This window comes from Lepidothrix coronata, unplaced genomic scaffold (genome assembly GCF_001604755.1).
Source record: "Lepidothrix coronata isolate B3197 unplaced genomic scaffold, Lepidothrix_coronata-1.0 Scaffold61, whole genome shotgun sequence".
Taxonomy (NCBI): Eukaryota; Metazoa; Chordata; class Aves; order Passeriformes; family Pipridae; genus Lepidothrix; species Lepidothrix coronata.
The window spans coordinates 1,453,873-1,479,356 of record NW_016690241.1 but is presented as its reverse complement, the minus strand read 5'-3'; the positions used below and the strand labels follow the sequence as shown (position 1 = coordinate 1,479,356).

Below are 25,484 nucleotides of genomic sequence, written 5' to 3'. Positions count from 1 at the left end.
CTAAATCTAAAATGTTCAAGTGGGGTAACATAAAGAAAAATTCTAAATTCATGTAACAGTTCACTCTAATACTTCTATGAGTGAAGGGGGAATGGGGGCTTTTTCTGCTGTGAAAAGGTGTTCTGACATTCTGTAGAGGCACAGGGTCACCTCAGGAGAAAGACAGTGCCTTGAGACCAGCTGGGATGATCCTATGACAATACCAGTTCAGTTCTGATCCTTTCCTTCCTGTTATAAGAACATTATGCACACCAAGACCACATATCTGTTACAGCTGTTGAGGCTATAAAAAGGGCTTTAAAGCAAGATCCATAAAACATTACAATTCCTTATCAATTGGAACTTGAGGAAAGGTTTCTCTTGCAAAATGTGGAAATGTGCATTGTGGGCTTACAGAAAAGTTAAAAGGCTGCCTAAAACTCTGCCTTGCCTTTCTTTAAACAGCTTAATTTTGGGGGAATGTTTTGTACATTCTATTTCAATCCATTAAGAGCTTCTATTTAGTGACAGATAAAATGAAGGAGAGAAAAATTAACAAAAAAGTATTAATGTAAATCAACAGGAAAAAACCCCAAACATTAAGAAGCCATCTATAATTATGTCATTTGCTTAGGAGGAGTAACTCATTCTTTCCTCCTCAGGATAAAAATTATCTAACTACTACTGAGAATTTAAAAAAATTTTTTAAAGTCAGGCCTTGCGTTTGTTGCACTGTAAAATACTTTCCCCTTTATGATGCTGCTAAATCTCGCATAAAGCACAAGAATGGGAGGGATATTAGAAAAATTTTAAGCTTTCAAAATGCTCCTTGGTATTCATTAACTCCACCTGTCTGCTAAGATCTGATAATGGCCCAACTTTACCCTGTAATTCAAGTCAGGTGTCACCTTTGTGTAGACAGCAACAAGAGTTTTACTGAACCTGCACATTTTATATATTGAAGTAACAGAAAAGTGACTTCCACCTACACAATAATTCTCAATACTTGCACAATTTTGTGCTAAGAAAAGGAAATCAAATATTGCTTGCAAGTACAACAGCAAGAAAATGCCCCTAACAGAGCAGAGGAGCCAAAATGCTTACGAATGTAAAAACACTCCTTTAGAGAAATATTTTATTCAGTAACCAAACTTGGAGAGTTACCACAATTCCACTGTCAGATTTATTTCAAAACCATAAGAGACTGAAAGAGATATTTCTCCTTTCTTTGCAGAATTCACATTTTGATATTTGAACTCATTCACTCCTTTCCCAACTTTAAAGACAGATCTGTTATTTCGTAAATTTTTGTTCTTAATTTGGAGGATATTTGAAAAGTACCCTCACTGAAAAAAATATTTTTCAAATCAACACTTTCTTTACATATTTAAGGTTTGTTTATTATATTTTTTCTTACTTAAAAAAAAATGAAGTTTTCATTAAATATTTGCACATAAGTTTCAAGGAAGCCAGATGGGTTGGCCAATATGATGGTTCCCATAAAAACCTAATTTTTAGGTTAGATTGAATAATGAGGAATGGAATTTTTAAGAAGTTTATTCTCCCTCACATGAGTTGAAGGAAAGCTCGAAGCCTGCTTCAAGGCAACCTACAATTGGTCAACTTAAATAATTTTTGAGAAAACAATCCACCTTCCTTCTCTAATAGAAATTTAAGACTAAAGTGTAAAGACAAGAATTAGATCACAGTTAGACAAGCATTGTTTTCTCAGCTATAAAACAAATGGAAGCAATATGGACAGCTCAAAGCATGGCTGCTGACACTCTTGCTCTCAAGTTTTCCTCTCCAACACCCCAGGAGAACAAATGGACAATACTAGAGAAATAAGCAACATTTAAAAAAACTCAGCAATGAAAAATGTTTAAATCCAAATTGATTCCGTAGTCTCATTCATAGGGTAGATTGTATCACGGCAACTCAGAGACCAGAAGAGAATCAGAAAAACAGGACAGATGTTGAGAAACTGGTACCACCATGAAAAACCTTCCATCAAACTAAGCCCTTTCCATGATCTCTCTGCTATTAATGCTGTTGAAAAGAAGAACTGTGAAACTGCTTTCATCTCTGTTTCTAACAGAAGCCATTGGATAATGAGTTCTGAAAACCATTTCCCTGACAAGTATTTTTTTTATTTTACTAATATGCTGTGATCAAGGGTCAGTAAATCCACATTTCTGTAAGTGTTCCCTCCCGTTACTCCTCTTTGTAATCCCACTAAAGAAACCCTTCTCAAACACTTTAGTTATCATGCTATGAAAGATTGTGCAGGATAGCACAATAAATAAATGAAACAGTGATAACAGATAAATAAATGAAACTGCAATTTCATATCCAAATATGAAGAACACTTCAAGTATGTTAAAAGCTTGGTACATGATATGTATCTGGCTGAATTTAAACTGCAAGGCATGAAATGATGTTTAATGAGTTTCATCTTCAAAAAACCTTCAATTTATATTCTGTGACACAAAAATTAAAGAAGAAAAAAAAAGAGCTATATGAATCACTTGGATAATTCCCACATGTATTTCCTCAATGCATCATTTAAATTTGAGTAAACACAAAAAGAAAGGAAAAGTAAGGGAGAACTTGTTTTCATGTATCACATGCCAGTATAAATCTGCTATTGAGGAAAGTGAAGTCTGAGAAAGCAGAACAACAGACAAAATGCAGTTCAGTCTAGGCACAAGTGAAGCAGAGTTTATCAGATTAGATAAAAGCATTATAATTTTCTCATCCTCAGAGAGGAAAATCTGCTTGTGAGATCAGCATTTGAAATGAGGCAAGTACAGACAATATATTAAATACCTAAGAGAAAAGTAAACAATGAAGCAATATGGTATTTAATCTTGTGTCCCTTTTTATTACAATTAAGGTAGTCTTCAGGCTGCCAAATATTTGGAATTATAACAGAACTGCTACCTAATGATCCTCTATTACTCAGAATTTAATGAGAAGAGCCATATTCTCAATTCTAGCTTGAAAATGAGCAGATTGACAAGATGGTGTGAAAAAGCAGCGAGAGCTAACTAAATATTTATACTGCTGTTTGCATAGCCTGCATAGTCACCTGAGGGAATGTCTTCTTTTGATGACACAAAAGGAGCAGCTTTAGTTTGCAAATAGGTCCCAAAAAACAGGGGAAATCCCTCAGTTTATACTCTCTCTGTTAAACTGCCCAAGGGGTTTTGTCATGGGCATGTGAGAGTTATGATTAACTACCAAAAAAACCCAAATATTTCTTGAGCAGGATGGTGCATGTTAAGCAGAGTAATTAAAAATACTGTAATGCAGTACTGTTATATTTGATCAACTATGCCTACAGTAAAGATTAGGGCAAAAATCTAGCACAGGCTAGCAAGAAATAGTTTATTAGTCAGTCACATCTATCCGCTGACAGTGGAAGAAAAAGCAACTGTCCCAGTTACCTGCATCATAAGATAGGTCAGCAAGCAACAGAATCCTGCAACAGGTGCTTCTAGAGCTTGGAGTTCTTCCATCTCATCCTGAAGGTGAAAGCATGCCAGAAACGTACTATACCGTTGCTTTTCCACATCAGGTCCTTTGGCAAGCCACAGTGTTTTCAAATCAGGTGTTCCACCTACAAAGGAAATCCATTATATTATTTTGGCAGCAACAAGATAAAACACGTCTACCTCATTACAATCTGAAAGGAAACAACTGATCTGCTCTTGGTACTTGCAAGGATCACAGAGCTGAAAATAAAATGTATTTGACAAAACTTGCATTGGAAAAAAAAAAACATAAAAATACGGCCTGTAATTTAAACAAAATTTATTGAATACAGGCATGTTTAAGCAGAATGGACTGAATTAAATTGTTAGAACAACATAGAAACTTTGAGACAGCAGGCACTTAACCTATGCAAAACCAAAGTTTGCCTGCAAGTCTGTTCTTTCCCTTGGGGATCCAGAGCATTAAATGAAGTTCACTTCATCATAAATAGCGATTCAGCAGAAAACAACTAGATCTTTTTCTTCTGTCTCTCCTAGAACTGGTGTATCCCTGAAGGATCCTTACATTGTCTCCCTTATAATCACCTGTTTTAAAGAACAAACTGATCACCTATGCCACTTGCTGGCAAACATGTATTCTCCATAAAACACTGTGTTGGTATGACTCCTCTGCAGTAGGTTCCAGGTTGGGAACAAAAAACAAGGTGATCTGGTAGTTTGCACTCCATAGGTTACTGTATGAAATACTGCTGCAAACACACACAAAAGAACGGTCATCAGTTATGAAAAATGTATCTTTCAAGAATTTCTATACTATCATTCATGCTTGTTTCTAAATCCTTAATATTTACTTCATGTTGCCATCTCCCAGCTTGTGACATGTGAATGAATACAAAATTTGCTCCTCATTTAAATTACATTTAATCTGTTATCAAAATAAACACTAATGCACGTGAAATAACAGAACAGCTAACTGGTTATGCTTGAGAATCTCAATAAAAGACAGAATTGTACCATAAAGTACTGCTGCTTCTGTATTTAAATAACACAAGGTGTGAATTTTAAATGTGGACTAATTAAGCAACATTTGGTAACACCTTCTCCTTCTGCAGCAGCTGCAGACCAGTTAAGAACACTTGGTGATAATAAATGGTTAAAGTGACAAGGTGCTGAAATCTACATAGACAATGTTTATTTAGCCAGGAAAGCCCATTAACCAAATGGTACTAATTCTTTGGAGAGGGGGAAACTAGAAGAGAAGTTAGTACTTTCTTTCTTTATCTCCCTGATGGATGTTTTTTTTACTACTTTTAAGACTAACTCTCCTGTCAAAAGTTTTAACCATGTAAAGAACTACAATCATAAAATCTATAAGTCTCTAACCTTATTAAGAAAAGGACCAGTTGCTTGATTGTAGGTAGAAATGCAGGTTAGAGATAACACAAATAGCGGCAGTGAGTGGGCCAGTATAGACAGCACCAAAAAGACTCAAATTAGTGGTTTTGATATTGGTAATTGCTGCCTTAAGAAAAAAAAAAAAGAACCACAGAGACTGACTTCCAGGAATTAAAGCAAATATAGCATGCAGGAAACCAAAACAGAACAAACTTTAAACTTTTCCTATCAAGTCCGAGACAATTTGTACGTGGTTTCTGCATACGAAGAGATACACCAGAAATCAGTTAAAGCAAAGTTCTTTTTTGAATCCGGGGTTATATCTAATAATAGAAATCCTTCTTTCTTCAGAATAAAACCATTAACTCTGTCAATATTCAAGATTACATCTCTATATTGAGAGAACTCAACAAAAAATTCAAGACATCTCTTCCATAAACAATTCCTTACACTTTCAGAAACACCTACTTGTGCCTGGGAAAAAGAAGTATGGATAAATTATGAGTTATTTACTCTGGAAAGGAAAATTTGATGCTCTCTCTTTTTGGAACACACCAACCAAAGGTGCTATTTTTCTGAGACGATCTCTTCTACAAGTAATAAAATACCATGTAGTACCTAAGACTGATCTATTAACTCTTAAATGAAAGATAAGTAAAACAAAGAAAGAAATACCCTGAAGTTTAATGACTTTCCCATCATACATAAAGTCCACAGCAGATTCTAGGATTCATATACAGTAGACCCCCAAAACTGTTCTCTGCTCTGGTTACATCCTCACTACATAATTTACAGTAATTAGAAAACATTCCTGAAAGAGAAATTTACTTGGATAGGCAGGAGAAATAATTTACTTACAGAACATGTCTAGATATTTACTAAATTAACCTAAAAAACAACCAATAACAAAAGGAAAACACAGCAAAATATACTTAGATATATACAATTGATACATCTTTACTGAAAAGATTAGTAATGAGAAAATTATCTATCCTACTGGTTGTAGGAACCACAAGTTCCTATGAATTATTCAAATGCTGCATATGCTTACAATTATTGTCAACACACAAAAAACTGCGTGAAAACCATATTCACTACAATGTAAACTGTAGTCCTCAGGAACTTCAAGAAGAGGAGCATCACAAAGACCTCCATGCAGGTTAAGAGATACTACTTGCCCACACACAAACACACACAACCGACAAGTTAAAAGAAAAAGCATGAACTGAATTACTTTTTATATTTTTCCTGTATACTCATACATTTAATGAAATTGTCATACAGAAAGCAGCATGACAAACAAAAGCACTTCAAGGGAATACGTAACTACTTATTTCATTTGTTTGAATTTCAATTATTGATTTATGAATATGCAATACATGCAAAAGTTGTGGAATGCATTAATTATATGAGATCGTTTAACTCAAGGCTTTTACAAAGATGATCCTTGCATTCACACCAACTTTAAACAAGTCATCATTGTGCATACAGATATAAATGTATAATATTAACTGTTCATGTATATTTGAAATATTGACTATTGAAATTTTAGTTTATAACATCAGTAATAGAACTTTAACACTTCTTCCTTTTTACACACGCACGTAAATACCAAGCAGTAAAAATAAGCTTATAAAAATGTACTTCTCAACAACTGTGGCCAATTTTAAAGATGCCATAAACCCAAATGCCAATTAAATCTGACCATTAAATAAGCATTCCAGAGACAGCATTTTGAACCTACGCATATTCATGTCATATTCCTGTAAGAGGCAATGATTAAAATACTGAAAGTACATCCGAACTCTTTGGTATGAAGCTACAATATCCTACAGATTTTCAGAAATTAAATGAACAGCAGAATCTATATATTTCCAGTAAAGACTTTAGAATTTCTTCTGTTCAATATAAATCGCACACATGTCCAACATATCTGCTATGTTCACAAGATATGGATGTTAAACAGTATTTTCCTGGATCACAGATCTTCTAACAAAATTAATTTCTTGATGACACTTTTTATCAATTTAAGTGCTACTTTGTCAATGTGTGGGAAAAAATGATCATATTCATTCAACTGAAAAGAAACATTCCAGAAGCAAGAAAGAGATACAGAGAATGCAAGCAAGCACAGATGTTAATTCAGAAGACTGTCGCTCAAAAAACCCAACAACATATATATAATACATATGGTATTTTAAATATATTTTAAGTTCTCATCTTACTTACCATACTGCCTTTAAGATTCGATATTTTATTTAAAAACAAAGAGCTAACATTCAATCTATCACCTGCAACTTTTCCTGATACAAGGCAGTTCTTCTGTTTTATATAAAAAGTTAGTGGAAATTCTACCTTTTTTTTAAAGATCAATGCAAAATTTAAAATATTTATTGTTATGTAACTACAGTTCAAAGTTAATAGCTTCTTCAGACTTTTTAATCTAAATCAAATTCAAAAGAGTCAGGATTTTCCATATATACTCAATACAGCTCTAAACTAGTTTTGATGATAAAGTTATAAGTTTTTTCAAAAGAGATAAAACAAAGAACCTTCCAAAGTTAAGTATACTTGTGAATTTTCTAATAGGTTTTTGGTAAAGTTTTTCTTCTCTTTTCGCGTAACCTGATCTTGATTGACAGCTTTGAACTCTAACTTCCTATAACAACTTCTTTAAATTTAGCTCTAAATATGATCCCTGTCTGAAAAATGTGATGTGCTGTTGAGGACCTTATATGGTGAATTAGAAAGTCATGCTGTGGAAAATCAAAGATGCATGAGTGAATGTAAGGCATACAAATATGGACTGTAAAAATTTTAGAAAAATATTTGTTCGCTGAAGGAATGACAACAGAGGACTAAAAATAAACACTAAAAGTCCTCCTCCCCTCTTTTAATAGTCTGCTTGAACTGCCTTTCATTACTGAATTTGCAAAGATTATGGCTGAGAAGATTCTGTTTTTATAAACTCCACTTATGTGGTTGCTATAAACAAACAAACACAGTGATTTTAAATCCTGTTTACTGTCAACATAAAGATGGGTTCTATATAGCATGTTTGCAGAGCTGTAGAACCAGAGTACATGAGATTAAGTGGATTCCTCTCCAGAAAGGGAGGAAGGAAGTATAATATCTGGGATTGAAAACTTCACAACAATAAATACAGTATATTTGCCAGGCAATTTGAAATGTAGGTGTGGTTTATACTTTGTCAAATTTTGTTTCCTTCTTTTACAAATGCATGTCCCCAGACCATTGTATGCTGAAATAAAACAGTTGCACAGGACAGACTCATCAGCTTTTACCCTGCATATTCTTATCCATATGCAAAATTTCACAGCAATTTCATGCTATCACAAAGCCAATTAGATAATCACTGTCCTAATTTTGTATATGGGGTACTGGACAGTGAAACCACTGTATATCAAATAAAAACTCGTTTGTACTTTGTCTATATAAATTATTTCTTTCCAAACAGCCCTTTAAAAAAGATTTTGAAAAGTCTGATATCTAAAGAGCAACTGGTTTTCTTTCATCCTTGAATGTGAAGACTCTCATTAAATATATGGGTTAGGATACCTTAAAAGAAAATTTATTATAAATTTATAAAAAAGTGCATGTATTTCAACTTTTTCTGAATCTGGATTTACAGCAGACAGAACAAGGACTACTACAGAAAGCTCTGGTGCTGAGGGAAGAAGCGCTGGTGATTATTCTCAAAAAGTTGAATAGATAACTCTTCTTAAGAAGACATCAATGTTATTGTAAATCAATGGAACAAATTCACATCATACAAGAGACTAAAAAAACTTTTGTGCTGCTGATCCATGTGATAGCAGATGACTAGACAGAGAGAGAGAGAGATGTGACAGTAAAGGTGACTACAATAGCATGGACAAATGAACAATCACAACAATTTTCCCTCTGAAATATCAAAATTGTTACAGTACTGTTTACTTCCAATCCTAAACTTGTATTGCATGATACCATTTAGTGACATAGACAGTGCCCAATCTTTTCACTTAAGTGTATTATAGTTTCTCATAAATATATTTCTCATCACTCTAATTTCAGTAAGAGTGTTCATTAATGTGTTTTTTACCAAAGGGAAGAAGACAAAACCACACAAAACTTGAGGCTTAAGACAATAGAAACAGCTTCACAGAAACAGATAAGCTAACTATTTTTTTTACTGAAAGCTGGAATCTCTTTTTGAGTTGTCATAGGTTATCTAAAAATTACTCTTCTCTACAGTCTCCATCAGTCTCATTAACACATTCTGTCAAATAGGTTAATGCACAAATTTTAATATGGTCCTACATACCACCTATCCTGGCCTTAGAGCAGTATCTAAAACCTCTAAGAAACTGTTTTAAGTTTAGAACTGATGTTCAAATTAGCACTGGGTTTAACAAGACACAGCAATAACATGTATCTCAAAGCTGAATCCTATTATAATTACAAAAAGCAATTACAGGCATGCAGTACTTTAGCTCCTTGTTCTCCACGGTCATTCTGGATTCTATATCAAAAGGATGATGATGGATTGTCTAACTTCATTTTAGTGAGGTCATTCTTTCAGTTTAGACTTAAACACATTTTTATTCTACCTGGAACAGAAGGTTGTACAGGTTGTATTAGCTCCGGCTGCTTGAGAGGATTCCCAAAATAGACAAACCACTCTTTTACCAAAGGATAGGCTCCACCTAAAAAAGACAGAATTGGATTAATAAGTCAAATACAAGTATTGACACTAGTAAGCAGCTGTGACCAAGAAAAAAGTTTTAGCAACTTTATGACAAATCAGAGCAAATGAAGAGAGTTTCAATCATGTACTATAAACATGAGTTCGGAGTTGGGAACTGCAGCCAAAAATATAACTACAAGAGTCTGTAGAAAGCATTTGAAAACAGCTTTAGGTCTTCCCATTATGGGGCAGTTCAGGAAGCTTTGGAGGCATCTGGCATAGCTTAGGGACCTACATGAGCTACCTCAGTCTCAGGACTGTCACACTGCCACATATGCAGGCAGTGCTTAATACGATTCACCTCCCAACTTCCCCTGACATCTCCTGTGTTAGGGTTTGAGCCAAAATCTTTATAAGTAGACCTTGATGGCTATTTGAAAGCTGAAAAGATGGAGCCATCCCACATAAGATGTAGAGCTTTTACAGCCCATTGTTCCAGACCTTTTATCTAGTATAAAGGGATTGTTTATGCGTAATAGCTCAAGTGGCTTCCTAGTCCCTAACCTCAACTCTGCCCTGCCCCCCACTAAAGAGTAGGGTGTATCTTAAACTAAAAATGTCAGTACTTGAGTTGTGCATCTAACTACTTGATGCTTGGGAAAAAAAACTACAAACCAAAAAAATACCCTCAGATAAAAATCAAAAATTTAACCATTTTTGAAATGCAGTCTATCCAATTTACAATGGTCAGCTCAAAATCATTCCACTGCAGGTCTCCATAAAAAAACCCAACAAACAAACCCAGAATCATTGCTTTTATAAATGGTGCTTCTGTATTCTGTCCAGATTTTGCTTATGGTAACCATGTCATAGTGCCCTAAATTTCTACTCTCTACAGTCTGGTAAACAGTATAACTTAAACAGGTTTAGCTGGTCCTGGGCACTTGGAGTAGTGTTTCAAATCTTTTCTTCTTTTCCTTCCCTTGTCCTTTTGAGGTTCACAGAATTGCATCTCTAATTCCTTTCAGCTCTCATCCTGTGCTGAAGCCACTGTTCTTAAAAATTCCTGCTTTTTATCATCAATTCCAATCTCCATGCAATTTACTGCACAAGTATTTCTGATGCCATGTTGTGAACCTTAATCAAAAACTTCACCAAATTAAAACAAACCAAACAAATCTCTCCAAGACTGATCTTCCATTCTCCACCCCAAAAAAAGTTCTGTCACGTGAATTTCCTGATCTTGTTTATAGCTCAGTGTTGGAGATGACTGTTGGCAGGAATGAATGAGTAGTGTGCTGTAGTGCAAAGGCAGAAATTCCTCAGATGGAATTCTAGTGTCAGGGATAAGAAACAGGGAAAAGAACATGACAAAATCTGTTTTACAACCCCTGCTTCTTCTTCCTTCCCTCCTTACCCACGGACCTGCAGCACAAACTCCCAATAAAGGTGAGGAGGGACTGAAGAACCAACAGATGGACTATGGGGGACAGTATTACACCTGGCTTGCCATGCCTCACTGTTAAAAAACTGATGACATTGAGTATAAAATTAAAAATGCCTACTCTGGGGGAAAAAAAAAAGCCTTAAACTGTACATTCCAGTAGCTGAATAGTCTCACATTTTGATTATAAATCATTGTCTGTGATAATGCTATTTCATGCACAAACCCCTCCAATTTAATATCCCAAAGTCACTTTCAGAAACATTCTGATGTTTTAGTATTGTTTTAAGATTTAGTACGTATTTATTCAGCTCATTCAGCCTCCTAAATTTTAGCCTAGTTTCTCAAGGAAGCAAACCTAATAAAATTAGGACTGCTGTCTTATAATTAATTCATCAATGCACTGCTCTGTTTCAACTAAATCTGACAAAGCAGAAGTGATTCCAAATGGATTAAAGTCCTAAATATTTTGTGAAGCTGGTGACTCAGATGACAGAGGGATCCTATTAGGGCACCAACCAAAAGAGAGGCAGGAAAGTCAACTTACCTGTTTTATCCAAACAGACTAGAGGGTAAATCAATACACAAGTAGCTGTAAAAAAGCTAGAGCGGAGAAAAAAAGGTAGATAGGATTTGGGAATAGCAGGGAGCAATAGAGAACATGCTTCGGAACACCATATATTGCACAAGGGAGTTGTCAAGGACATGAGGAGAAATTAAGATGCTGGGAAGAAGCAAGGAAATAGAAAAGCTTTGCTGAGGGGAAACTGGCAGTGAGTATCACTCTTTGTGAGTTCTACAGTTCACAGAAAAACTTATCAAAATGTGTCTTAATTCTAAATACTAGTGAAATGTCAACCCTCTCTGCATGGAAATATCTCTGGAAAAAAATCCCTAACCCTTTCACCCAGCACACATAAAGAGTATCACCAGTGAAATTTAAGAAATAACGTTCCTTTGTTTAAATAGATTCTGAATAACCTGTGGAAGCAATGCTTAGGCAGCCTAAGGAAAGTTTCAACTATGTGCAAAAGACAAGATAGCTGGAAAATGCTGTTACATGTGTTCCTCTACACCTGCAATAATGCCAGCCCTCCTGAGTGGTCACTGGTGATAACCGGCAAAAATTCTGCTAGTGAAATGTTTTTGACTGTGTCAAAGTGAGAATCAGTCTAGCCTGCTAATGTTAGAACTGGGAGTGATGCCAGGACTTCCAGGAGCTGGCCACGGGCTTAGGCTACATTACATAATGTCCTAATTGGCAACGGTCATGCAGGTGCAGATATTTCCATAGACTGTGTTAGTGCCAAAACCTGCTGGCTTTATTTTGAACTCTTTGCACACACAAGAAAGAGGTTGGCTGGCCTATCAAGATGCATTATTTATTGTTATTTTGCCCTCCTACTTGAATTTTTCCAAAAGTACTTTTTATAGGAAGGATGTTAAAAAGTTGACAATTTATATCATTATATGGAATATTTCAGGTAATAATCAGAAATAGCTCAATTAATCATAAATGTACTTTTAAAATAGGCAACAAGTGGCATGTTATCAGAATCACCATCAGCCCCCTATTTATTTTTGGAGGGTCAAAATTAAGGCTGTGATTCTGCAACATTTCCATGAGTAGAGATACATACATGCTTACCGTACGTCAAACTATACCAAAGCCTTGAGCAATTCTTTCAGCAGCACTGTTAACTTTTACAGGAGGCCACTGATTTGCTCACTCCAACACTCTGCCATTCCCTTGGGATGTTTCACCACAGCTATATGTGGCTACACAGAGTCAGATGGGGAAACAAAACCAGGTTAGTTACCTGACTGCAAGAAAGGGAGGGGAGAGAGAGAGAGAGAGAGAGAGAGAGAGGCTATTTTCAGTTTCTCAAACTAGGCCACGACACAGCTGCACCAACAGCTGCACCAGCACAACTGAGAGGATGCATAGAGACTGAAATGAGTGGCTATGCAAGAGAATTACTTACACCGGCAGCAAAAGAAACACTTATTCCACTATGGCTTCAGGCAAAGTGGCATGGTATAGGCAAATGGTTTCAAAGGATATCAAAGGATATCAAAGGTTTCAAAGGACATCCTGCTCCTATGGATTAGTGGGTCTCTTAGGCACCCTTGGAAATCTCACCCTAGATGTTCAAAACTAACAGTATCTTATTTCAGAGTAGAGGAAACAGTTTACATTATATTTAACCTGTTTTTACTAAAACTGTAACCACTGTTTTTACTAAATGTTGACTGCTTTGCCAGTTAACAGTAAATAAGCAGATTTGCAAACTGCAAGGAGGTCAGTTTCCAACCCAGGGTAATTGACAGATATTAAGGAATAAAAAAAAGGATCACTAACACATACATCACCACTGCAAACTGGAACATTGTGTAGAGTTAGCCAAGTCAGCTTCAAATTTGCTACATCAGCAGCTGTATCATTATGGCAGCAGACTCCACATGGACTAATCTAATTGGTTGTATTGTTCCAGTAAACTCCTTTTTAATGCTAATCCAAAGTGATTCTACATTATACTACAACTCACAGACAGTACTTCTTCCCATCCAACCTCTTAGGAAACTACAAAAAAACAGTCAACTTGACCTCATCTGAGGGAAACTGGCAAAGGATTCTACTTACTTGGTATAGAACAAAACTTCCTTGCAGGTTTAGCAGTGAATCCATAAAAAAATAACGCTTACACTTACTTATGAATTCCAATTAGACTCTGACTAATGATCTACACTCTTGACTTAGAAGCAACTATACACTGGAATACAAAAACAATCCATGAACTACTAGGAAGTGACATGGTTAAAGCAATTAGAGATAAATAAACACACTAAAAATGCAGATTTAATAGAGGTGTTATGCAGACAAACTCTACCTACCTTTCTGGAAGGGTTAAGGATTGAGGGGACACTATTATTTATTTTAGAAAATTATCTCAAAAATCAAATATATTTGAAGCCTGAACTAAGAATAAATAATACATGTTACATGTGGTTTTATTCTAATATCACTTTCTTAAAAGAAGACATCTTTCACATTAAAATTTAATTTTCAGTATGATTCTAAATTAATGTTTCTGTATTTCAATTCTAATCTTGGAGTTCTAAACCCACTGTAACACAAATGTAGATCTGCCTATTACCCTGACATCTCACAGCAAAAAATTGTTAATTAGAAATTTTGGTCTGGGTGTTTCTGAAAACATCAGTGAATATCCTGCTGCTTAGAGGAATAAACAAAACTCAATCAAGTTATAATTGTCTACAAAATGTAGAGGCAGCAGGCCGAAAAATGAAAAATGACAGATATGCATGATTACTGCTGAGATTTTTGTTACTGTCTCCAAATGACTATGCAAACTCTGATTCAGTTTTTCCTATTTTTTTTTCCTATTATGGCACAACTTCAACCTCTGGCTGCTGAAGGAAGTCATGTACTTAATTACCTTTCTGTGCCTTTCTAAGCAAATATTTTGAATATTAGGTTTGGTGGCGGTGCACTTTCATCAATAAAATGTAAAGTGATTACTGTGGAGAAATCAACAGATTCAAAAGAACAAAAGTTCAGTACACATTTTATTTTCAACTCACTGCCTGAAAGACACTGTAAAGATAACATTTAACTAATGGAAGTCTTAAGAACATGAAATTTTCCAAGGATGTGAATAAAGAACTCTCTGTCTTGGAGGAGATGAATAGAAGCACGGATATATGTACCTGCTACAAAATCTGTTTATACCGCTGGATAAAGAAATCATATTTTCTTGCACTTGGATGAAAGAACTAATAATTGCTGGCATGACTACTTCCATTTGCATTATTACAGTAACTATATTTGACTGGTCTTAAAATTGCAGACTTAAAATCAACAGAACATAAAATTTTAACAGTGCATTATTGTTTCTGCAAAAGTGTATTACAACTCACTAATTCATCAGGAGCCACGCTTACCAAAGCAACATAAGGTTTCATACACTCTCAAACCTTCAAAAATCTTCTAAAGATCATTGTTTTGCTCAGTCTTTTGATCATTAACTACTTTCACAACTTCCCATTTAACAAGGAAAAAATCCCCAATTTTTTAAAATCACTTTAAAAGCAGTGAAATGGAACAGCATGTAGAAAAAAGCCCACAATTTCAGTCACATTTTCTCTTGATTCCATAAGAAGTACACTTCAGCTGCCCAGAGTTTTTCTCCTAAATGCACTTTTTATCCTAAATGCCGTTTATCCTAAATGCTGATGTAGCCACTGAAGCAATGAATTCAAGATTTCATATTTCAAAATTGAACATATACTTGAATAACGATGTAGGTAGTTTAATTCTTACCTTTTCCAGATTCCAACAAGACAGAATAAATATGCTGACGAGCAGGGCGGTAGATAAGTGACTGTCCAGGAATCTCTGTATCACAATCATCTTCCAAAGAGTTGCTGCACTCAATAACTCCATTACTCAGGATATTGAAGACTGAATAATTTTCAGATTGGATATGCTGTTCTTTAGCTAACTGTTTTTTCAAAGAAAGAAGAAGGCATTATTTCCAAAAATAAGAAGGATCAAAATGTAACAAAATGTATTCACTGTTTGAAGAAATAGTTCTTTTTCTATCAGTGGCAATAGACGGAATAGCCAGGGAGGGAACAAGTCCTTTTTCAAATAACACCAGTATACTGTAGTTTCAGACCTCTATCTTTTTGTAGACAGGAATCCCCAGGAAACCTATTATTGTCTTTCTTAGTCCCTCTTTTAATTCTTAAAACTTGGGAGCTTGAATGACAGGTTTTTAGAGAGTAATTATTCTTAAAATGATTTCTGAATTCAGACATAGCTGTCCTCCTTTAGTCACCTGAAAATGTATCTTCTCTCTTTAAATAGTGAGTAAAGGCATGACAAACCCCAAACTTCTAATTTTATTGCAAGATGAACTACATAAGACAGCTCTATTTCTTCCCTGTGCTGACTTTGTGCAGTTTACATTCTGGCAAAATTAGAATACTTAACTTCATGACACATTTACTTTGCAATAGCTCTTCCCCATGTACAGAAATGCAATCCCCTCCAGTGAGGAAAACCAGGTCTACAGGCTGCTGCTGCAAAGTAGAGTAACAGCATCACCCAGGCTGCATATTAACCACGCAATGGATGCAGATACATCTGGCTACAGCAACAGGCTAACAGAAGCCTCAGTACCAACAGGATCTGCTGGTCTGGAGTGGCTTAGATGCAAAAGCAACAAAGCTGCTCCCAGGCAGCGCAGAATTTCAACCAGTAACACTTGCAACCTGGACTGGCCAAGTGGAGACCCAGACAGACTTTCTACTTCACTACCTCAGACCAAAACTATGGGGGTGTTCAAACAGCTGAGCGGAGTGAATTATTTCCATGTGGTGCCACTAATAAATTCTTCAGGACCCATGCCATATGGTGAGCAGGCACTGACGTCTCTCTGCTCTGCATTCCCTGCATGTATCACACTATCTGTATTACTTGGGCTGTGCCAACCATGCAGCTATCACCGCCTCTTTCACTGTCAAATTAGCAGACCGCTGGTCAGAGTTCACCATTCACCATTTCTGCAGAATTCCAGTATCTGCAAACCTGTGAACTCAGCAGGTCAAGGCTGCAGTCAGACACTGGGTCATTGCTGATCAAAACTAATTCTACTGAAATGTCATACTTTCAGAAGAAATTCTCACATGAGCGTAGAATCAATGGTAGGCTTCTGTGAACAACGCCAATCAACAGAGCACTTGCTTATAGCAATAAATTAATGGTTGCCCCGAAAGAAATATTTTAGTGTTCCTAATATGCGTAAACAATGTAATCCCCCAAGTCTACTTTTGTATAAAATAAAAACCAGAATTAAGTATTTCTAAGCATGATTTGAATGAAGCATTAAACTTTTTCATACAAACCACTGTCACAGATATGGGGTCATTTAAAAATACTGCTTTATTGTAATTTGCCAATAATCTACATATCCTCATGTCCTGAAAAAAATACAAACTGATTTCAGAAGTATTGCTGTATTCAGTGCTGTATCTTGAAAAATATTTCTGATTCATACCTACAGTCAGCCAGAAAGTTGTGCTCTTTTTTCTGAGAGAAAGGGCAACACGAGGCTATGTCCTCACAGTTGGAATTGAGAAGTGTGTCTCATTTGCATGCAGTTCAGATTATGTGCAATGTAAGCAGAACTACATACGGGTTTCAAAATACGAAGCAAAGCACACACATTACATATACAAATATTTAAACACCTGTAACAAAAACAAAAGAGAAGTTAACATGTCTAACATTTTGACTTTAATTTCCTTGGCCCAGGGACTGTCTTCACATAGGATTTATGCAGCAACGTTGAAGTGGCATTCTTAAATGGAGTTTCTAACCATTATTATTTTATTACAGCAGTAGCTCAGCATGATGCTAGAGAACTGCAACTCTTCAAATGAAAGATCAAGCTAAGAAATAATGACCACTTGTCATAAAGACCGCATGGTACATTCTTTTAAGGAATAAGGATATTGCCACTATTGTCCTGGCCATAATCCAACGTAGATAACTACATTCTGGCTAATTTTTCCTTGCACTTCAAGCATAAACGCTATTTTTCAACACTTTATTATGATGTATGGTTGCTGATTTTTAAAATGTCTTCTATTTAACTACAACAGTCAAAAGTGACATGCATTGTACCTATATGTGGATAACAAAAAAAGCCCAAATATATCTGCAGTTCAGCTGAAATGAGCATTGCATAGGTTACAAGGTAGTTATAAAATGTTTTATAGTCTTTTTAAAGGAAAATTTAAATGATATGATTACTTTGAAGTAATATGAGGAAACAGAAAATTGTTTTAAAGAAAATGCTCAAGATAAGTAAGAGAGACAAAGGCTCTATGAAGTCTATGAGAACCTAATAAAATAGGAAGTGACAGATGGCTAATATAGGGTCTAAAATATACTTCCTTGTACAGATTTCCTTTTTTAAATCTCAGTATGTTATCTTAAATGCCATGAATTTACAGAATTGTACTCTAGACTTACTACTATTGCATAAATTCTGATGCAAGGTAGCTCATATTCTATTAGCCGGGTAGGCTACCCTAAGCTAATATATCCAATTTCTCAGAGTGACTCAATCTGACGTGCCATCTCTCACCCCAACACCAGCACGTCCCTGCCCATGCAGGAAGCCATAAGTGAAACTGGAGAGGTGGGCCTGTGCAAACCTCATGAAGTTCAAACAAGGCCACGTGCAAGGTCCTGCACATGGGTCTGGGCAATCCCAAGCACAAGTACAGGTGGGATGGAGAATGAATTGAGAGTAGCTCAGAGAAGGGCTTTAGGGTGTTGCTGGACAAGCAGCTTGACCTGACCAGCAATGTGTGCTTGCAGCCCAGAAAGCCAACTGCATCCTGGGCTGCATCAAAAGCAGCGTGGCCAGCAGGTCAAGAGATGAGATTCTCTCCATCTACTCTGCTCTGTTCAGACCCCACCTGGAGTACTGTGTCCAGTTCTGGGCTCCGCAGGACAGGAAGGACCTCTTGGAGCAGGTCCAAAGGTGATCAGAGGGCTGGAGCACCTCTCCTATGAAGACAGGCTGAGAGAGTTGGGGTTGTTCAGCCTGGAGAAGAGAAGGCTCTGGGGAGACCTTAGAGCAGCCTTCCAGTACCTAAAGGGAGCTACAAGAGGGCTGGAAAAGGACTTTTCACAAAGGCATGTAGTTACAGGACAAGGAGAAATGGCTTTAAACTGAAAGAAGGTAGGTTTAGATTAGTTATTAGGAAAAAATTCTTTACTGTGAGGGTGGTGAGGCACTGGCCCAAGTTGCCCAGACAAGTGGTGGAGCATCCTTGGAAGTGTTCAAGGCCAATTTGGATGGGGCTCTGAGCAACCTGGTCTAGTGGAATGTGTCCCTGTCCAGGGCAGGGGTTTGGAATTAGGTGATCTTTAAGGTCCCTTCCAACTCCAGCCATTCTACAATTCTAAGATACTATTCTGTACGAAGTTTCCACCACAATTTCAACTTCTGCATTCTTAGCACAGCTTTCTTTGGCACCTTGACTGCATGTGCCAGGCACAGCCAAGCAAACCACTGACCAGCTTATGGCTGACTTGTGGGTTCTCAAAGTAAAAGGAAGTCAATACATCATGTAATACATGGGAAGTACATCTCTATGCCCAGCTATTGGCCTATATAGCAGTTGCTCCACATTATTAGACCTGCTTGATGCTTCAAAAAGAGAACCACTTTTAACTAAATGTGCCGCATCTCCCCTCATAGTGATGCATGCAATAGTCCTAATCATGGCTCTACTTAACAGACAAAAGATTTTGCACAAGCAAATTTAATTCAATAGGTTCAGTGTACTAATTACCAACTTCCACTAAGTTGTCATGGCAATACAGTGATCGCTAAGCTTTAAAAAACAAGTTACCTGAAAGATTTCTTTATCTTGACAGATGACTGATTGCTGCTGAAGAGATAACATTTGACAATTTGTTACATTGGGAGGAATCCATGGAGACTGCTGCCCAGGTAAAAGATAGGACTTTATTCCTCTGTAAAGCAAGGTTTTGTCTGATCCCAGAGGTAGCATGTCTTCCAAGTGTTTCAAGCTGCTGTATGAGCATGGAATTTTTGAGATGTAATTTGCTACACCTAGAAGTATTTTTGTTCTTCTGTTGTAGCTGCTGTTCTTGTGGGGACTGGTGGCTAAACATTTGTGCCAAAAGCCTTCCAACAAGCTTTCTGGAACAACATCATTGCCAAGCAAGGCAGCAAAGAGAGGGAGGTGTGTCAAACTAATACCCAACACATTGCAAAGTTCCTCTCGAGAGTACATAACAGTGACCAGTCTGTCCAAACGGAGGTTCTCAATGGAAAAGTAGGGACATGTATTATAGATGAGGTAGTCACTATCTTGCCCCAGAATTCCTATGCAGTTGTGTTGCAAACCATATGCAGCCACCTCAAAGTCTGCCTCTTGCAATGTGCATACTGTTTTTTGACCAAGTGACTTCAGGGCATAACGTGTAAAAGTAGGCAAAGCTGAGGGAAGAACAAACATTTCTCTGCCCGGTTGTTTCCTGTGAGTCTTAATAAACTGAAATAGTCTGGCTATTTCCTTGGTATTATTCCACCTCCGTTTGATCCACTCCTCTCTCTTTTTCTCTTCTACCACTCCGTCAAAGTAAAACACCAACTTGATACCAGCTGCCATAAAAACGTTAACAAAATCCTCTAAAATGGCAAGGTACTCCCGCCACTGGCCACCACACACCCAAAATTCTGGTGTGTACCAGTATCTAACACAACTCATGGCATCTACTACAATAACAGGTGGGAAATCAGGATGATCGACACGATGTTTTTCTGCCATTTCTCTCAGATCTACTGTTTTGCACGCATCAGGGCAAACTCTTGACACAAATCCCTGCAAACCTCTAACGCCCATGGCTGTTCTCTCCAAAACTCACTGCAGTCTGAAAGAAGAAAAATAAAAACAACGTTCTAAAATGCAATAAAAAAAACCATAAAGATATTCTACAAGCAAAAAAAGAGACAGCAGCCTGGAAACTGAACTGCTGTTTTTCTGCTTTTGCTGATAGCTTGTTGCCTTGTCCTGGCCTTGTAACAGTTTGAAACAGTTTCCTTGCCATCAACAAACCAGACATAAGCATTCATTCTCCCTTCCACTTCTGGTTTTTATATCAGAGAAATAAGTAAATATCAAAAGGTTTTCATAAATATGACAAAAATTTTCAGATTTATAGCCTTTAGAAAAGTATGCCTAGGCAGAAAAACGAGTATAGATGTCTTATTATTAAAAAAACCCCAAAACATGCTTATGGAATTCAAAAAGGAAAAAAAACACAACATTCTGAATTGACAGCTTTTAAAGGTATTCCCGGATCCTCGGAGTTTAAAGATCTAACACACTCCAGACAGAGTTTTTGAATGCCACCCTCTTTAATCGCAGAATGGTTTGGGTTGGAAGGGGCCTTTAAAGATCTCGCGAGCTGCGGCGGCCTCTGCGCCCAGCCCCGACAGGGCCGGACCCCGCCTCTCCGGGGTCCGTGAGGGGACGGGGACGGGGACGGGGACGGGGACGGGGACGGGGACGGGGACGGGGACGGGGACGGGGACGGGGACGGGGACGGGGCTGAGTCCGCGCCCACCCCCCGGCCCCCCAGTCCCGCCAACCGCCGCCCCGCACTGACCCGAGCGGCGCTTCCGCTTCCCTTGGGGCGGGGCCGCGCCTGCGCCCAGCGGCGGGGGCGGTGCCGAGGCGCGGGCAGGGGAGGTCCCGATCCCCGTCGGGCACGGCCGGCTGCGGGAGGGGGGCCGGGCTGGTGGGACCCGCATCTGTTCCCGCCCGCGGGATGGGGTCCCCCGGCTTTGTACGGCCACGATGGGGCCGGAGAGGCCATTGTGCCCACGAGCAAACGTGGCCGGGGCGGGGGGACGGGGGACCGTGGGGACATGAAAGCGTCGCGCACCGAAATCGCTTGAACCCCCCCGAGTCGCACACCGGAGATTTATGTCGCTCTTTGGCAGCGCGACCTAAGGAGGGGGGGCGGGTTCGCTTTGCTGTGCCCGGCGACTGCCGGCGGAGGGGAACTCCCGTTTTTCCCCCGGGCGCACCCGCCGCACATCCCGGGCTAGAGATAAGGGCTCGGCTGCGGGCGCGCCGAGAGCACGGCCCGCTCCCACCCCGCCGGCAACAGGTGGGGACCTGAATAACTTCACATCTGTCCGGGAGGGGAGAGAGGGGCACGGGAGAGCCGATGGGAAGATTAGATCAGATGTTATTGCCGGTGAAAAATTAAACAGAGCGGTTCTCTGGGGAGCGCAGATTAATATATTTGGTGACTTCATGTGCACAAAGCCTCACCATTGTAGCCGTGTCTGAATGCCTGTGAATAGGATAGAGCATATGTGGCCTGTCACCGCAGGTGCCCACATCTGTTCGTCTCCGGGCAGATGCTCTCAGAAAAGGGGACAGCATTTCCAAAAGCTCAGGCCCGCCCCATCCATATCCATCCTTTTTCTCATAATCACCTTCTGCAGAGGAGTTTTTGCCCCCACCTTCTCTCTCCTCCCTGCCTTCCCTGCCATGGAAGAAAATGCAGAAAGAAATAAAAGCTGTGCAAATTGGAAGTGGCTTGGAAAGCCCTGAAAACATATGATGAAACTGCTCCCCCTTCTCCTCCTCCAAAGTATATTAGCAGCAGGTTTTGCGCTGCAGTCAGCATACAATGCACAAGTTGCACACACTGTGTGAAGGGGCTGCAGGCCACAGGGGAACAGAAAAATCCTTCATGCATGAAATGCAGTGCAGTACAGCAACATGCTGTGCTTACTGTCACAGGGAGAGAGCGGTCTGGGCAGCTACTGTCTGGAGTGGTAGTTTGCAGCTACTATTTGGAGTTCTGGCTTAAGATGATGCTTAATAAAGCTGGGCAAAAGGAGTTTCCCTATGAGAACAGGTGAAGGCAGTGAATATTTCTACTGAAGCTGGTAGCAGGAAGGAATCTTTCCAGCCATCCAGTGAAATCTTATGGCCAGAATGCAAAACATTTTTCTGAGAAGTGCCGTCACATTTTTTTATCCTGTGTACATGATCTGAGCCCTATCACTCACCCTCCTTGTCTGTGACACCCCCGCCAAGACAAGCCAGGCCACAGCGCTGCATGGGGTTACACCAGGCTTGGCTAACAGGGTGAATGGGATGTGAGGCACAGGGTAAATCTCAGGATCATGGGATATTTCATGTGTGAAGGGACTTCAGAAGGTTTTCTAGTTAAAATCTTTGGTTTCTTGCATGTTGAAGATCATGAGAATCCTTCATTTTAAGGCAGGCCAAGATACCAGTACTCCAAATGCGAGGCCGAGCTGCTCCCCAGAGTAACATGGGCATGAGGGCCTATGGATCTCCATGTACCGGAGCAGGGCCTGAGGGAAAGAATGGTACCTGCCTGGCCCAGGGCACCCACGGGAGGTTTGGGAGACAGTACTGTCCCTGACCGAGGGCAACTTTAGGGCCGGGGAAAGGTAAGGTGGGGGAAGCCCCTAATGTCCTGTCATCCTCAGGACGCCCTGTGGTTCTGCCCCTCTGGCGGGAGTACGAAGCCCTGCACCTTTCCCATTTCGGGAGCAACGACAGCTCACGCACACGAGTGACCAATTTTATCCCTCGTAGTTTCCAACAAGCAAAATCCCGTCGGAAGCAAGCCAGGGAGCAAACCCAAACAAACAAGTATGGTAGGGAAACGAGGGGGGGATGTGGGGGGGGCTCGCTTTCTCCTCGTGAGCAATCTGTAAAACACATATAGGGGCCACTTCGGGATTTGCCCAGGGAAGGGCTGGAGAGCAGCTGGCTGCGGTAATCTCTTCGGGAGACAAAGGAATGCCCCGTCCCAGGATCACAGGTAAACACACAACCATTGTAATGAAAATGAGGGGCTAGGATAGGGCCGGAGCAGATGATTTGCGATTTGAAAAAGGGGGCTGGGGGGAAGGGAAGACCCAGAGCTGCTTATCTATCATCTGGCCTCGCTGTGTGCCAGCTGAGCCACGCGACTGCCCTTTCTTATTCTAATCAGCACATGCCTTTGCAACTTTGGGCTAACCTACACGCTAAACTTCTTAATCCCCCTCCCCGCACACGGCAAGGGCGGCGGAGCGCCCCTCCGGCACCGCGGCACCTCCGCGCCCCCCACCCACCCACCTCGGGTCGCGGCGCCCGGCGGCGGGGCCCGGGGCAGCACCGGCACCCCGATCATGCCTCCGAGCCTGGAGCCGACGGGTGAGCTAGAGCCCAGGCCCGGCGGCACCCTGCTTGCCCTCCCCCCACTTCCCATCCCATCCCGTCCGGCCCGGCCCGGAGGGACAGGTGAAGGGGATGTGCGGGGAGGGCTGCGGCGGGAGGGCAGCCTCGCACACATACCTCCGTAGGGACTATAGACCTAATTAAAATATTATGCACACTCGGCTACACATAGCTCCACACGTACACGTCCCTCCGCCGACGCACCGTTCGCCATATGCCCGGAGCCCTCCGTCCGGGGAAAAATCAAGGTTGCGCGCCAGCGATGGCAGCGCGTAGCCCTAATTAACACACACGCATATCCCACACCCCACACTCCCCCTTTTGAAGTGACTTTTCCCATAATCTGGCTCGCTTAGAAATAAAAGCTCCGGCTGATGGGGAGCTCTAGGCGCTGCTGCGCGGCGCCACCGTAAATCCTTGCCGGGGCGGGAGAGGGGGGCCGGCGTTGCGGGAAGGGTAACAATTAGGGGCAAGGAGGGCAAGCACAATGCTCCACCAGCCCCAACGAGCCGCTAGCAGGCGGGGCCGGGCCCGCAGCGTCCCGGCCGCGCGGGGTCACCGCGCCCTGGAGGGGCCCAGGGCTCCGCGCCCTCCACTCGGGGGTCCCGCTGCCGGCTCACCACGGCTGGGCGGGTGCGGCCGGGCAGGGCGGCGGGACGGGACGGGACGGGACGGGACGGGACGGGACGGGAGCGGGCGGTCGTTCGTCCGTCCGTCCCCGGCAGCGGGGGTCGGTGTCAGTGCGCGGGCACGGTTTAACAGCGCGGGGGCGGCGGGGGCCGGGGGCGAGCGCGGTGCGGAGACACGCGGTTGGGAGCGAAAAAGCGCCATTTGGTTGGGAGCAGATGGCTGGCTGGGGGGCTGATCGCGTCTAAAGGCGTGTCATCCCCCTTCAGCGAGAATCCCTAAGGGCTCCCCTTGTCTTCGAAATCAATGAAAATTAAAGTGCAGAGAATGGATGAATAGTTAGACCTCGAGTCCCTCCTTTGTTCGCCTCAGCTACTGGTGGGCAGGAGTTAAACTACAACAGCCTCCTATAGAAACACTTAAGTTAAACAGTCTCCCCGTTAGCCCAGCTTCTGAAAGAGAGAGGGAGAGGGGGGAAAAAAGCAGAAAAAGGAGCTTTCTGCTTGATTTCCCCAATACAGAATCGCGTGGCATAAATTAAGCCGGAGAAGAATGAGCGCCGTGGGCAGGATCCTGCCGGCTCTCACGGCGCCTTTCAGTCACGCTCAGCAGCGGTAATCGAGAAATCTGTGCCACGTCAATTTAACAAATACCCGGTACCGAAGGGGGGTTGTTAAGGATTTGGGGGCAAGTTTTTTCGGTTGTTTTGTGGTTTGGTGGTTTGTTTTTGGGTTTTTTTCCCTATCACTAAGTTAAAGCCCTCGCGTGTGTAACTTTTTCTTTCATTTTTTTTTTTTTAAGCAAGGGAATGCTAGTGGACCAAGTTTCTATCTCGCGCAGATTAAAAGATCCGCGGTGATATATCACTTCTCGCCTCCACCGATGGGCCACCCCCAAATTTCAACACAGATTCTGCCGCTCTCTTCTCCCCGCCCCACTCGCTTAGTAAACTAGATATGATGTTTTTCTCCTGTCTCTCTTCCTTTCCCGGCGATAA

General features: G+C 40.5%; 1 protein-coding gene across 4 annotated transcripts in view; it reads right to left on the bottom strand.

Moving 5' to 3' along the window:
• FAM120B (family with sequence similarity 120B) overlaps positions 1-21,295 on the bottom strand; it is a 49,131-nt gene extending 27,836 nt beyond the window's left edge. The window contains exons 1-5 of one of the 4 annotated variants that reach the window (XM_017817615.1): positions 21,249-21,295; positions 19,463-20,510; positions 15,348-15,528; positions 9,482-9,577; positions 3,429-3,601 (exon numbers count right to left, since the gene is read on the bottom strand). In XM_017817615.1, the coding sequence (XP_017673104.1) occupies positions 3,429-3,601; positions 9,482-9,577; positions 15,348-15,528; positions 19,463-20,482 (1,470 nt within the window). In that variant the 5' untranslated portion in view covers positions 20,483-20,510; positions 21,249-21,295. Of the gene's footprint in view, positions 1-3,428; positions 3,602-9,481; positions 9,578-15,347; positions 15,529-16,017; positions 16,068-19,462; positions 20,511-21,248 lie in introns of those variants that run through there. The other 3 variants (XM_017817616.1, XM_017817617.1, XM_017817618.1) reach the window with 3 other exon arrangements.
• Positions 21,296-25,484: the final 4,189 nt, after the last annotated feature.